Source organism: Rana temporaria, chromosome 5 (genome assembly GCF_905171775.1).
Source record: "Rana temporaria chromosome 5, aRanTem1.1, whole genome shotgun sequence".
Lineage (NCBI taxonomy): Eukaryota > Metazoa > Chordata > Amphibia > Anura > Ranidae > Rana > Rana temporaria.
Genome location: NC_053493.1, coordinates 32,859,585 through 32,872,268, shown reverse-complemented (window position 1 = coordinate 32,872,268; position 12,684 = coordinate 32,859,585). Strand labels below are relative to the sequence as shown.

Below are 12,684 nucleotides of genomic sequence, written 5' to 3'. Positions count from 1 at the left end.
AAGCGGCGCCGTGCCCGGTCATTGAACAGCCAAATCTTCCGGGGCTAAAGTGGTTAAAGAAGCTGGCTTGTATATAAATCATACTCCCAGAGCTCCTTGCTATGTTTTTCTTGTCCAGGATGTCGGCTATAAAAAATGTATTTACTCGCTGCAAATAACAATGTTACAATCACCCAGCTCTGTTTGGTGTAACTGAGCAAATACTTGCCAGCTTAGTGGTGCAGAGCAAATAAGGAATCCTTGTATAATCAGCAGTTAAAGAACAGATCGGGTGTCTTGTATTATGTATTCACGGGAGCTGCTGAACAAAGACTTCATGAGTCCCATACAATAACCTGTCTGCTACAATTACAGGGTGCCTGGAAGATTATAGGCCAACTAATATGCCCAATTAATTCTGCCTTTTCAAATATTAACGTAGAATTAATCTCTAAAAATAAAAAAATTGCTGGGGAGGTAGGGAGCCTTGGCAGAGGAGACATTCAATTTCTCTTCTGCCAAAAAACTTCTTCCTCTTTCCTTTAGCAATTATCTCTTTTCTGTGTACACTGTGCAGGTCCACAACCCTTCTGGCACCAGTTTCATGGAAGCCAATTTTTCCACGGACTGGGAGGGGGCAATTGTTGTTGCCAGGCTATTCACTGTGTTGGTCCTCAGACCCTCTTCGGACCACAGCCCTCCTTTGCAGCACAGTCTCCCCTTTAAATTGGTGTCCACAGTCCCCCTTTACATCACAGTCCCCCTTTACATCACAGTTCCCCCTTTACATCACAGTCCCCCTTTACATCACAGTCCCCCTTTACATCACAGTCTCCCTTTACATCACAGTCCCCCTTTACATCACAGTTCCCCCTTTACATCACAGTCCCCCTTTACATCACAGTCTCCCTTTACATCACAGTCCCCCTTTACATCACAGTTCCCCCTTTACATCACAGTTCCCCCTTTACATCACAGTCCCCCTTTACATCACAGTTCCCCCTTTACATTACAGTCCCCCTTTACATCACAGTCCCCCTTTACATCACAGTCCCCCTTTACATCACAGTCCCCCTTTTACATCACAGTCCCCCTTTACATCACAGTCCCCCTTTACATCACAGTTCCCCCTTTAACCACTTCATTACTGGGCACTTAAACCCCCTTCCTGCCCAGACCAATTTTCAGCTTTCAGCGCTGACGCATTTTGAATGACAATTGCGCGGTCATACAACACTGTACCCAAATTATATTTTTTATAATTTTTTCCCCACAAATAGAGCTTTCTTTTGGTGGTATTTGATCATCTCTGCGATTTTTATTTTTTTGCGCTATAAACAAAAAAAGATTTTTTTTTTTTGAAAAAAAAAAAACACTTTGGCCCGGATTCACAAACAGCGGCGCACATTTATGCCGCTGTAGCGTATCTCCTTTACGCTACGCCGACGCAGCGCAGAGAGGCAAGCACTGGATTCACAAAGCCAGTGCTGCCAAAACTGCGCTGGGTTTCCTAGGCGTAAGCCGGCGTAGGTGGAAGTGGGCGTGAGCCATGCAAATGAGGCGTGACCCCATGCAAATGATGGGCCGAGCGCCAGACAGATACGTATAACGAACGGCGCATGCGCCATCCCGTGGACGAATCCCATTGCGCATGCTCAGAATCACGTCGGAACTACTCCCTAAGATACGCCGGATCACTGCCTACGGCGTGAACGTAACCTACGCCTAGTCATATTCACGTCCTACGTAAACTACGTCGGCTTGTGTTCCCTGGTGCAGCCCTTTGCATGGATGCTGCTGAGTTACACCTCCTTTATGGAGCGTAATTTTACGCCGGACGTATGACTTTACGCGCACTGCGTCGGGCGCACGTACGTTCGTGAATCGGCGTATCTCCCTCATTTGCATATGTGAATAGAAAATCAATGGGAGCACCAAATGCGTCCAGCGTAAATATGCGCCCACTCTACGCTGGGGTAGACAAGTTACATCGGTCGGATGAAGCCTGTTTTTAGGCGTATCTTAGTTTGTGGGCATGACGCTTAGATACGACGGTGCATATTTGCACTTATGCGGCGTATCTGGAGATACGTCGGCGTAAGTGCTTTGTAAATCCGGGCCAATATTTTTTACTTTTTGTCATAATAATATCCCAATTTTTTTTTTTAAAGAAAATATTTTTTTCCTCGGTTTAGGCCGATACATATTCTTTTACATATTTTTGTTAAAAAAAAATCGCAATAAGCGGATATTGATTGGTTTGCGCAAAAGTTATAGCGCCTACAAAATAGGGGATAGATTTATGATTTATTTTTTACTAGTAATGGCGGTGATCTGCGATTTTGACACAATTTTGGGACCATTCACAGCTATTAACCACTTAACGCCCGCCGCATGACTATTTACGTCCGCAAAATGGCACGGACAGGCAGATGTTCGTATATATACGTCCTTGACTTTCCGCGGGTCGGGGGTCTGATCGGGACCCCCCCGCTGTGTGCGGCGGGCGGCTTACCTCGGGGAGCGATCCGGGACGACGGCACGGCTATTCGTTTATAGCCGCTCCGTCGCGATCGCTCCCCGGAGCTGAAGAACGGGGAGAGCCGTATGTAAACACGACTTCCCCGTGCTTTACTGTGGCGGCGCATCGATCGTGTCATCCCCTTTATAGGGGAGACACAATCGATGACATCAGACCTACAGCCACACCCCCCTACTGTTGTAAACACACACTAGGTGAAGCCTAACACGTTCAGCGCCCCCTGTGGTTAACTCCCAAACTGCAACTGTCATTTTCACAATAAACAATGCAATTTAAATGCATTTTTTGCTGTGAAAATGACAATGGTCCCAAAAATGTGTCAAAATTGTCCGACGTGTCCGCCATAATGTCGCAGTCACGAAAAAAATCGCTGATCGCCGCCATTAGTAGTAAAAAAAAAAAAAATAATAAAAATGCAATAAAAATATCCCCTATTTTGTAAACTCTACAAATTTTGCGCAAACAAATCGATAAACGCTTATTGCGTTTTTTTTTTTACCAAAAATAGGTAGAAGAATAAGTATCGGCCTAAACTGAGGAAAAAAAAAATGTATATATGTTTTTGGGGGATATTTATTACAGCAAAAAGTAAAAAATATTGCATTTTTTCAAAATTGTCGCTTTATTTTTGTTTATAGCGCAAAAAATAAAAACCGCAGAGGTGATCAAATACCACCAAAAGAAAGCTCTATTTGTGGGGGAAAAAGGACGCCAATTTTGTTTGGGAGCCACGTCGCACGACCGCGCAATTGTCTGTTAAAGCGACGCAGTGCCGAATCGCAAAACCTGGCCTGGGCATTTAGCTGCCTAAAGGTCCGGGGCTTAAGTGGTTAAATGAACTAATTACTGTATAAATGTGACTGGCAGGGAAGGGGTTAACACTAGGGGGTGAGGAAGGGGTTAAATGTATTCCCTGGGTGTGTTCTAACTGTGTGTGGAGGGGGACTGACTGGGGGAGGTGACCGATGCTGTGTCCCTATGTACAGAGACACAGATCGGTCTCCTCTCTCCCTGACAGAACGTGGAGCTCTGTGTTTACACACAGAGCTCCATGTCCCTGCTGTCACCGCCGATTGCAGGGTACCTGGCGGACAGCGCAGCCGCCAGGCACGGGCATCGGCAACTCAGCGATGCGCCGGGCACAGTGTTTACCCGCTGCGCGCCCCCCCAGCGGTGCGCACAGGGAATGCACATAAAAGGACGTCCAGGGACGTCCATCCGGCAGTTGAGAGACGTGCTGTGGACGTCTTTCATCTATAGCGCGGCTCTCAAGTGGTTAAAGCAGTCCCACGTTGTCCTCAGTTTCCCTTCACATCACAGCCTCCCTTTACAGTGCAATCCCCTTTATAAAAATGTATTTCCGACCGCATTCTGTACATATATACGTCGGTAGAATGGTACAGCTGCGCAAAAAGCAACATACAGTTATAGGAACTTTACGCCGGACGTACAACTTACGCTCACCAGTCGTAGCCTGCGTCGGGCGCACTTACGTTCCTGAATCGCCGTATCTTCCTCATTTGCATATTTGAATGGCTGATCAATGGGAGCGCCACCATGCGTCCAGCCTAAATATGCGCCCACTCTACGCCGGCGTAGGCAAGTTACGTCGGCTGGATGAAGCCTATTTTTCTTGAGATACGTCGGCGCAAGTGCTTAGTGAATCCGGACCAGTGTTCAAAGCTAAAGAACCATACAAGATGTTATAAGTATGAGTTGTATCCCTTGTGCGTCTACGCGTTTCGCCGTGAGGCTTCTTCAGGACGAACAACAAGAGAAGACAATGGTAGAAAAGAAATCTCACTATCTGAAATGAGACATATTGCATTAGCACATTAAAATTAAAATACATTCTGATGGTTAAAAAGAACATGCATTATAGATACTCCACATGTGCTGGTTCTGACAAAGTCTTCTTTTTTGAGTAATCCCCTTTTTTCTCCTAATTATACGGACGTGGCAATGTGAGTGCTTTCCCTTTTCCCCTTTTTTGTTACTCTTCTTTTCACAGACACTGATTTATGATGATACACAGACAGTGCTTTGTTCAGAAGTTTTGTTAACTAAGGTCCGGCATTAGGATTGTCCTTCTAATGCCGTGTACAGACGGTCATTTTTTGTGATGAAATAAAATGACATTTTTAAAAATGTCAATTAAAATGATCGTGTGTGGGCAAAATGTCATTTTATGTCTTCTGAAAAATGACAAAAAAAAAATTCGAACATGCTCGAATTTTTTGTGTCGTTTTTCAAAATGTCATTTTTTGTGTCAATGAAAATGATAGTGTGTGGGCAAAACGACGTTTTTAAACCCGCACATGCCCAGAAGCAAGTTTTGAGACGGGAGGTAAAACTACCATTCATAATGGAGTAAGCACATTCATCACGCTGTAACAGACAAAAAAGCACGAATCATCTTTTACTAACAAGTAACCAGCTAAAAGCAGCCTCAAGGCGAATAGAACTTCCCCTTTAGAGTGCCGTCACTTTGTTCATCATTTTTCAAAATGATGGTGTGTATGCTACATCGTTTTTGAAAATGAAGTTTCAAAAATGTCGTTTTTTTTCATCACTTCAAACGTCATTTTTTTTTCATCACAAAAAATGACCGTCTGTATGGGGCATTACAGTTTTTCTTTCTTTTTTTTGCAGGTGAATGAGAACATGGACCGCGCAGTGAACGTGGTGCAATACGTTGTATCGTTGTAAAAAGACGGCCATATTGGTGACATACCTCAGTCTGCTTCCAGTTACTGACAATGACATTGTAGATGTGTCTCAGCGGAGACTGCGTTGTCCAATAAGAACATTGGATTGGCAGCTGATACGAGGAAAAGCCCCTCCTCCTCCTCCGCTGTCATACATCCATGTGTTCTGATCTGTGCTGCCACGTCTGTACAGCTTTTTGTAAGATACCGCCATTGTGATTATTGCTGCATGTATACTTTGTATGAGGAATGGACTCCGCCTGTCATGGGGGGGGTCAGAGGATTCCTACAGGTCCGGATCGGAGGGAGGGCCACATAGTCCCACAGCTAAGGTGGCAATATTTTTAGGGCAGCAGGGAATTGCTTTTTGTTTTATAATGTTATGACTTTTCTCTCTATAAACCTGTAATGAGAAACTACACAATGGGGGGAATTTATCAAAACGAGAGCAGCTGTGCATGGCAACCAATCAGCTTCTATTTTCAGCTTGTTCAGTCAAAACAGAACCTAATCCATTGATTTAAAGTGGAACTAAACCCTCTTCACCTTTTCAGCAAAGGAGGCTGCATCTTAGCCTCTGATCCCCACCTGTGATCAGTTATGACACCAGCCATTTTGACACACCAGCCGGTTTGACAGTTTGGTTGCGAGAACAAACAAATGTGATAGTTAACATTCCCGGCATACTGGGAACGTAAAGACCCGTACACACGATCGGATATTCCGATAACAATTGTGTGATGGAAGGGTTTTGTCGGATAATCCAACCGTCTGTATACTCCATCGGACAATTGTTGGCTGTGCATGCTCTCAAATTGTCAGACAACAAATGTGTTCCATCGGATCATCAGATAGTGTGTACACAAGTCTGTCTCACTTAAATCTAAAGTACAAACACGCATGCTCCAAACCAATGTTAACCATAAGACAAGATTAGCAGAAGTTGCCCAAAGGGTGGCGCTAAAGAGCAGAAAAAACATGTCGTTTCGGGAATGTTGGCTAAAAAAGTTCTGCAGTCTGTATGCAGAACAAGTTCACTGCCAACGCCCCTCGCACAAAATTCCACGGATTTGTTTGATGGAAATCCGATCGTGTGTACGAGGCTTTACAGTTTTTTTGAAAGTGATAAATTGGTTGAGTTCCGCTGTAACCATTTTCACAAAACTCCACGCCTGAAGTCATAACTGTCACGGTTGCTTGTGCCCTCAACCAAACTGTCAAGCAATCGGATGAAATAGAGGCTAAGATGGCAGCTTAATATAAAAAATGTGCAGCACTATAAACAAAGTGCAGAGTGCGTACAAATACAATGGTGCTATAATGCCGCGTACACACGATCAGTCCATCCGATGAGAAGGGTCTGATGGACCGTTTTCATCGGTTAACCGATGAAGCTGACTGATGGTCAGTTGTGCCTACACACCATCGGTTAAAAAAACGATCGTGTCAGAACGCGGTGACGTAAAACACAATGACGTGCTGAAAAAAACGAAGTTCAATGCTTCCAAGCATGCGTCGACTTGATTCTGATCATGAGTGGATTTTTAACCGATGGACGTGCCTACTAACGATCGTTTTTTTTTTCTATCGGTTAGGTATCCATCGGTTAAATTTAAAACATGATTGCTTTTTTTTAACCTATGGATAAATAACCGATGGCGCCCACAAACGATCGGTTTGGTCCGATGAAAACGGTCCATCAGACCGCTCTCATCGGTTTCACCGATCGTGTGTACGCGGCATAAGAGTTCATCCAGTATGAAATGTAAATTCATGAACATTCCACATTTATTATAAAAGATAATAATCCCAAAAAGTGCAAAGTGTATAAAAATATGACAGTGCTGTGAAAATAACAATAATCCCCCAAAAAACTTAGAAGAGATTGAGCCCAGAAACAGTCCTTTAGATGAAATAGAAACTGTGGGCCAGATCCACATAGAATTGGATAGGCGCAGCGTATCAGAGATACGCTACGCCGCCGTATCTTACCTGGCTTTAAGTCGAATCCAGAAAGATTTTGCGCCGTAAGTTACGGCGGCGTAGTGTATTTCTGGCGGCGGAATTCAAATCGGTGATTAGGGGGTGTGATTCATTTAAATGACCCCGCGCCGATTGAACTGCGCATGCTCCGTTTCGAAATTTCCCGCCGTGCTTTGCGCGAAATTACGTCGCAACAATGTCATTTTTTTAACTTAGACGTGACTTACGTCCATCCCTATTCACGGACGACTTACGCAAAAAAAAAATGTCAAATTTCGACGCGGGAACGACGGCCATACTTAACATGGCAAGTCTATCTATACGCCGCAAAATAGCAGCTTTAACTATACGCCGGAAAAAGCCGCCTATAGACGACGTAAGAGAATGCGACGGCCGCGCGTACGTTCGTGGATCGTCGGAAAAAGCTAATTTGCATACCCGACGTGGAAAACAACGCGAACTCCACCCAGCGGGCGCCGAAGTATTGCACCTACGATCCAAAGGCGTACGAAGCCGTACGCCTGTCGGATCGAACCCAGAAGCCGTCGTATCTTGGTTTGAGGATTCAAACTAAAGATACGACACGGGTAATTTGAAAGTAAGCCGGCGTATCAGTAGATACGCCGGCGTACTTGCTATGAGGATCTGGCCCTGTATTTCCAACCAATACCAAACAGTCCGTATGTGAGTTGGAATATCACCCAGGAAGAAAGTGTAATGCCGCGTACACACAATCGGAAATTCCGAAAAGAAAACCGTGGATTTTTTTTCCGATGGAATCTTGGCTCAAACTTGTGTTGCATACACACGGTCACACAAAATTCCAACCGCCAAGAACGCGGCGACGTACAACACTACAACGAGCCGAGAAAAATGAAGTTCAATGCTTCCAAGCAAGTGTTGACTTGATTCCGAGCATGCATTTTTTTTGCGTGTCGGAATTCCATACAGACAATCAGAATTTCCGACAAGAACTTTTCCAGTCGGAAAATTTGAGAACCAGCTCTCAAATTTTTGCTGTCGGAAATTCTAACAGAAAAAGTCAGATGGGGCCTACACACGGTCGGAATTTCCGACTGAAAGCTCACATCGAACTTTACTTGTTGGAAATTCGGATCGTGTATACGCGGCATAAGAATAGCCTGAAAATACCTCTAGAGAAGGTCACTCCACCTAGTGCTATAAAGTAGGGGGCTTACCAGATGGTTTTGACCCCGATTAAGGTGGTCAAAATAAGATTATATGCACGTATCGGAACATCCATGGCCTCCTCGTTGGTATGGAAGGTGCTCCCAGCTCCAGACAGGTCCTCTGTCAGATTAAATACCATCTCTAGATGAATGTGGCAGCAAAGTCCAGTTGCAGGGGCCCCTGAGGATAATCATGATATGGCGTCCGTTTTGGTGTTGAAAACCTGAAGACAAGATCAGCAGTGATGGGGAAAACCTTCGGGCGTTGTCCTAAGATGGCAGCTTCCTTGGCTGTTAAGAATAGGAAGATTTAGTTCTGTTTCGAAAAATTAAAGATACTGTAAGCTGATTGGTTGCCATTCACCACCACTCCAGATTCAGATTGCTCCAGTAAATTTCCATTGTAGTTTTATACAAAGTGTATGGACTGAAAGTGTATCTCTAGGCCAATGGTGTCCAAACTGTGGCCCTTTACTAGCCTTTAACCAGGCCTTGGGGCTCTATTCCTCCCACTGATACAAGGCACTATTTCTCCAGCTATACCAACAATGAGACATCATTCCTTTCTCTGCCACCAACAGTGGGGCGTTATTCCTCATACTGACACCAGTGATGGGGCATTATAACTCCCGCTTTTCCTACCAATGGGGCACCACACTGGTACCAACAAAGGGGCACTATTCCTCTGGCTTATTTCAATAACAGGGCCCTATTCCAACTCCTACTGACCACAGGGCTACGTAAATTTATTTACTCCCACTGACCACCAAGCTTGAGGCACTGTTTATTCCGACGGACATCAGGGTAGTTTCTGCTCCCACTGCCCACAACATCCCCCCCAAGTCTGAGGGGCAGCAAACTGCCCCTTCGATTAGAAAGTTTGGAGACCAATGATCTAGGCAAAATCCCTTTTTATAGTTCTGGATAGAGTGGGGAAGGTCGGATAGACTTTCTGTTGAATTTTTGTTGCTTTCTGTGTCCTCATTGGGGAGCTCCACCCCTCTATTTGTACTGGTGACCATTGTCACCAAGAAAAAAAATTAAGGGGAAATCTAACATTTTAGAGTTTTTCACCCAACAAGAGGCAAGGGGAAATCTTCCAATGGGTACCCCTGTTCCAGGAACACTTTAGGGAGATTTTCTTCAACTTCTCTAAGACAGGAAGTAAAGAGAACTTTCTCCAATAGCACACAGACAGCAACAAATATAACATGATACCAAGAGTTTTAAACTCTTTTCTACTCTATCCAAAATTAAAAAAAGGTTTTGACTGTAGATACACTTTAAGCATAAAAAAAGTAGGTAATATAAGATGGCCTTTAGGAGCATGTGATTGAAATCAGTTCAACTCCATAATCACACCTATAAAGCACCCCAGCCACACTTTGAGTCACAGACTAGGCCTTATTTTGGCTTGCCTGCTGATATAAACACCAATCTTCTAAGGCCTCGTACACACGACCGAGTTTCTCGGCAAAAACAGCAAGAAACTTGCTGGGATTTTTTTTTTGCAGAGGAAACCGGTCGTGCGTACATTTTTCGACGAGGAAACTTTCGAGGATCCCGTCGAGCCAAAAAGAGAGCATGTCTTCTTTTTCCTCGACGGGAATGGAGAAACTTGCCTTGTCGAGTTCCTCGACAGCCTAACAAGGAACTCGATGAGGAAAACCATGTGTTTCGCCTGTCGAGTTCCTCGGTCGTGTGTACGAGGCTTAAGAGTTTAAAGACCAATTAAAGTCTCACTGCTTGTTGTCTCTTCATAGATCTACATCTACACATTATGATTTGTGATTCTTCATTTGAACATGATTAAAAAAAAAAAGAAATTATGAGTAAAAATTGCTGCTTCTTGCCCTCAAAAAATAGTGCTCTGTGCTGACAGAGCTGAGTAACAGCCACACCCCTTAGTAATTGTTTTGTCACAAAGAATAGTGCTCTGTGCTGACAGAGCTGAGTAACAGCCACACCCCTTAGCAGCTGAATTTTAAAGTGGAGTTCCACCCAAAAGTGGAACTTCCGCTTTAAGCACTCCTCACCCCTTAAATTTTTTTGGGGGGAGTGGGGTCTTCGGTAGGAGTGGGACTTCCTGTCCCACTTCCTCCTTCCACCCAGGGACCGCCTCTACGACTTCTCTTCTCGTCTTAGTCGGCCCCTCCCTTTAGGCGATCTCCAGTGACACGTGACCCAGGAGATCGCCTGTCCACTCAGAGTGCAGCGTGACTCGCGAATGAGCAGTGAGTGCCCGGCCGTGAAGCCAAAAGCTGTCACGGCCGGGTGCCCACACTATGAATGGAGGAGCCAGTGGAGAGGGGGGGAGAGGAGCGGAGCTCCGGGTGTCCGCGTCGCTGGACCGTGGAGCAGGTAAGTGTCTGTTTATTAAAAGTTAGCAGCTACACTTTTTGTAGCTGCTGACATTTAATAAACACTAAAAGGCTGGAACTCCGCTTTAAGATCTTGATTGGCCAACTAATGTGGACATAGATAAAAAAGGCACAATGGAGATCTCTTTCAGTTAGTGGCATAGCCATGGCATTTGCTGGGTAAAACAAAGTCCAAATTCATCAAGCTTAAAGTAAAATTAAAGCAGGTTTTTTTCCCAGCGAAAGGCAAAAATCACACATATTTATAATTGAGCCTATCAATGCATTAATATAAAATATATATAATATATTATCCCTGAGAGACTCTAAAAAAAAATGGAGCTGGATCTCCACTTATATAAAGAGCGATATGCACATATTTATTTCCATTTCAGGGGAACAGTACATTCTACATCTTCAGGCAACTTTAGCGTGTTTAATAATGCATGAACTTATGAATACACAACTTTATGTTTTGGGAGCATGTCTGAGCTTACCATTGTAATTCCAGTTAAAGCTTCCTGCTAGTCTTCTTTAGAGTGGATAAGTATTTAAGAGTTTACCCCAGAAGTTGAAAATCATTGTTGAATCCTTTAAGGATCCCAGTGCACATAGTACTTGTTCCTGTTCAGATCCATGCAGTGGTTTGTTAATGAAAGAATATTTATTCTGTGCTGGCTGTAGCTCCTCCCCACACTGCAGCCCAATTTATGGACAGGCCAAGGGGAAGCTACAGCCAGTGCTGAAGCCACAATGCCTTGTTCATTCTGCATCTCTGCCTTCTAATATTCCCATCATGTGCCTCTTCTGCTATCCGTGTACTGAAAAGACTTGTTTGTATTGAAAAGATTTTGCTCACTTTCTGTCCTGGTGCCCACATAGCAAATGTGAGGCCCCGTACACAGGACCGAGTTTCTCGGCAGAATTCAGCCAGAAACTCCATCGGAGCCGTATTCTGCCGAGAAACCCGGCCGTGTGTACACTTTTGGCCAAGGAAACCGACGAAGATCTCGTCGGGCCAAATAGAGAACATGTTCTCTATTTCCTCGTTAGTCAACGGGGAAACTTGGCTCGCCGAGATCCTCGGCGGCTTCACAAGGAACTCGACGCGCAAAACGATGTGTTTTGCTCGTCGAGTTTCTCGGCCGTGAGTACGGGGCCTGAGATTATCACCTGAAAAGGGACATAGACAACATTTAAAGACTGACAGAGATTCACATTAAAGGGTAACTCCACTTTCATGGGAAACAAAGTAAAACTAAAAGAATATAGCATATATAATTGTGACAGAAGCCATATTGTAATCTAGTATTATTAAAAATTACCTTTCCAATCTGCAGTGCTATCATGTTCTGTAAAATTCACTGCAATATGGCAACCTGGAGGCATTCTATACACAGATGGTGTACAGAACACCCCTAGAAATGTCATTTACTGCTTGTGTAATTAGCTCTCTGATTTTCCCAGAAGTCTTCAGATTTTAGGCATCCACTGCAACAGAAAATTCATTTTTGGTGAGATGGTCCAAAAGAATTATCCACTTCTAAAGGTATATATAAATGTAGACGTTGCAGCTTTCCTCATTAGAGCACTGCAAGTACATCAGCTGATTAATAATGAAAAAGTCACTACCATTCAGAATCGGTATCCAAAAGACATAGAGCAGTGGTTCTCAACTTCTGTCCTCGGGACCCACTAACAGGGGAGGTTTGCAAGATAATTGAAATAGATCACAGGTGATATCATTTACTGCTTAGTGATTGCAGTATTCTAGTAAATCTCCCCAAGGTAATACTTAAAATCTTAAAAAAGTAAAACTTTTTTATCTGTAATAAAATTTATATTTTTGTATATACCGTATGTGGTTGGTAAAACAAAGTCCAAATTCATCAAGCTTAAAGTTATAGGACGCAGCACTGTTT

The 12,684-nt window shown here is 44.0% G+C and overlaps 1 protein-coding gene across 2 annotated transcripts in view; it reads left to right on the top strand.

Annotated features, from left to right (window-relative positions):
* The window catches only part of HEPACAM2 (HEPACAM family member 2), a 169,872-nt gene extending 163,906 nt beyond the window's left edge, over positions 1-5,966 (top strand). For both annotated transcript variants that reach the window (XM_040352338.1, XM_040352339.1), the window contains one exon: positions 5,174-5,966. In XM_040352338.1, coding sequence (XP_040208272.1) covers positions 5,174-5,177 — 4 coding nt within the window. In that variant the 3' untranslated portion in view covers positions 5,178-5,966. The remainder of the gene's footprint in view (positions 1-5,173) is intronic.
* The last annotated feature ends 6,718 nt before the right edge of the window (positions 5,967-12,684 follow it).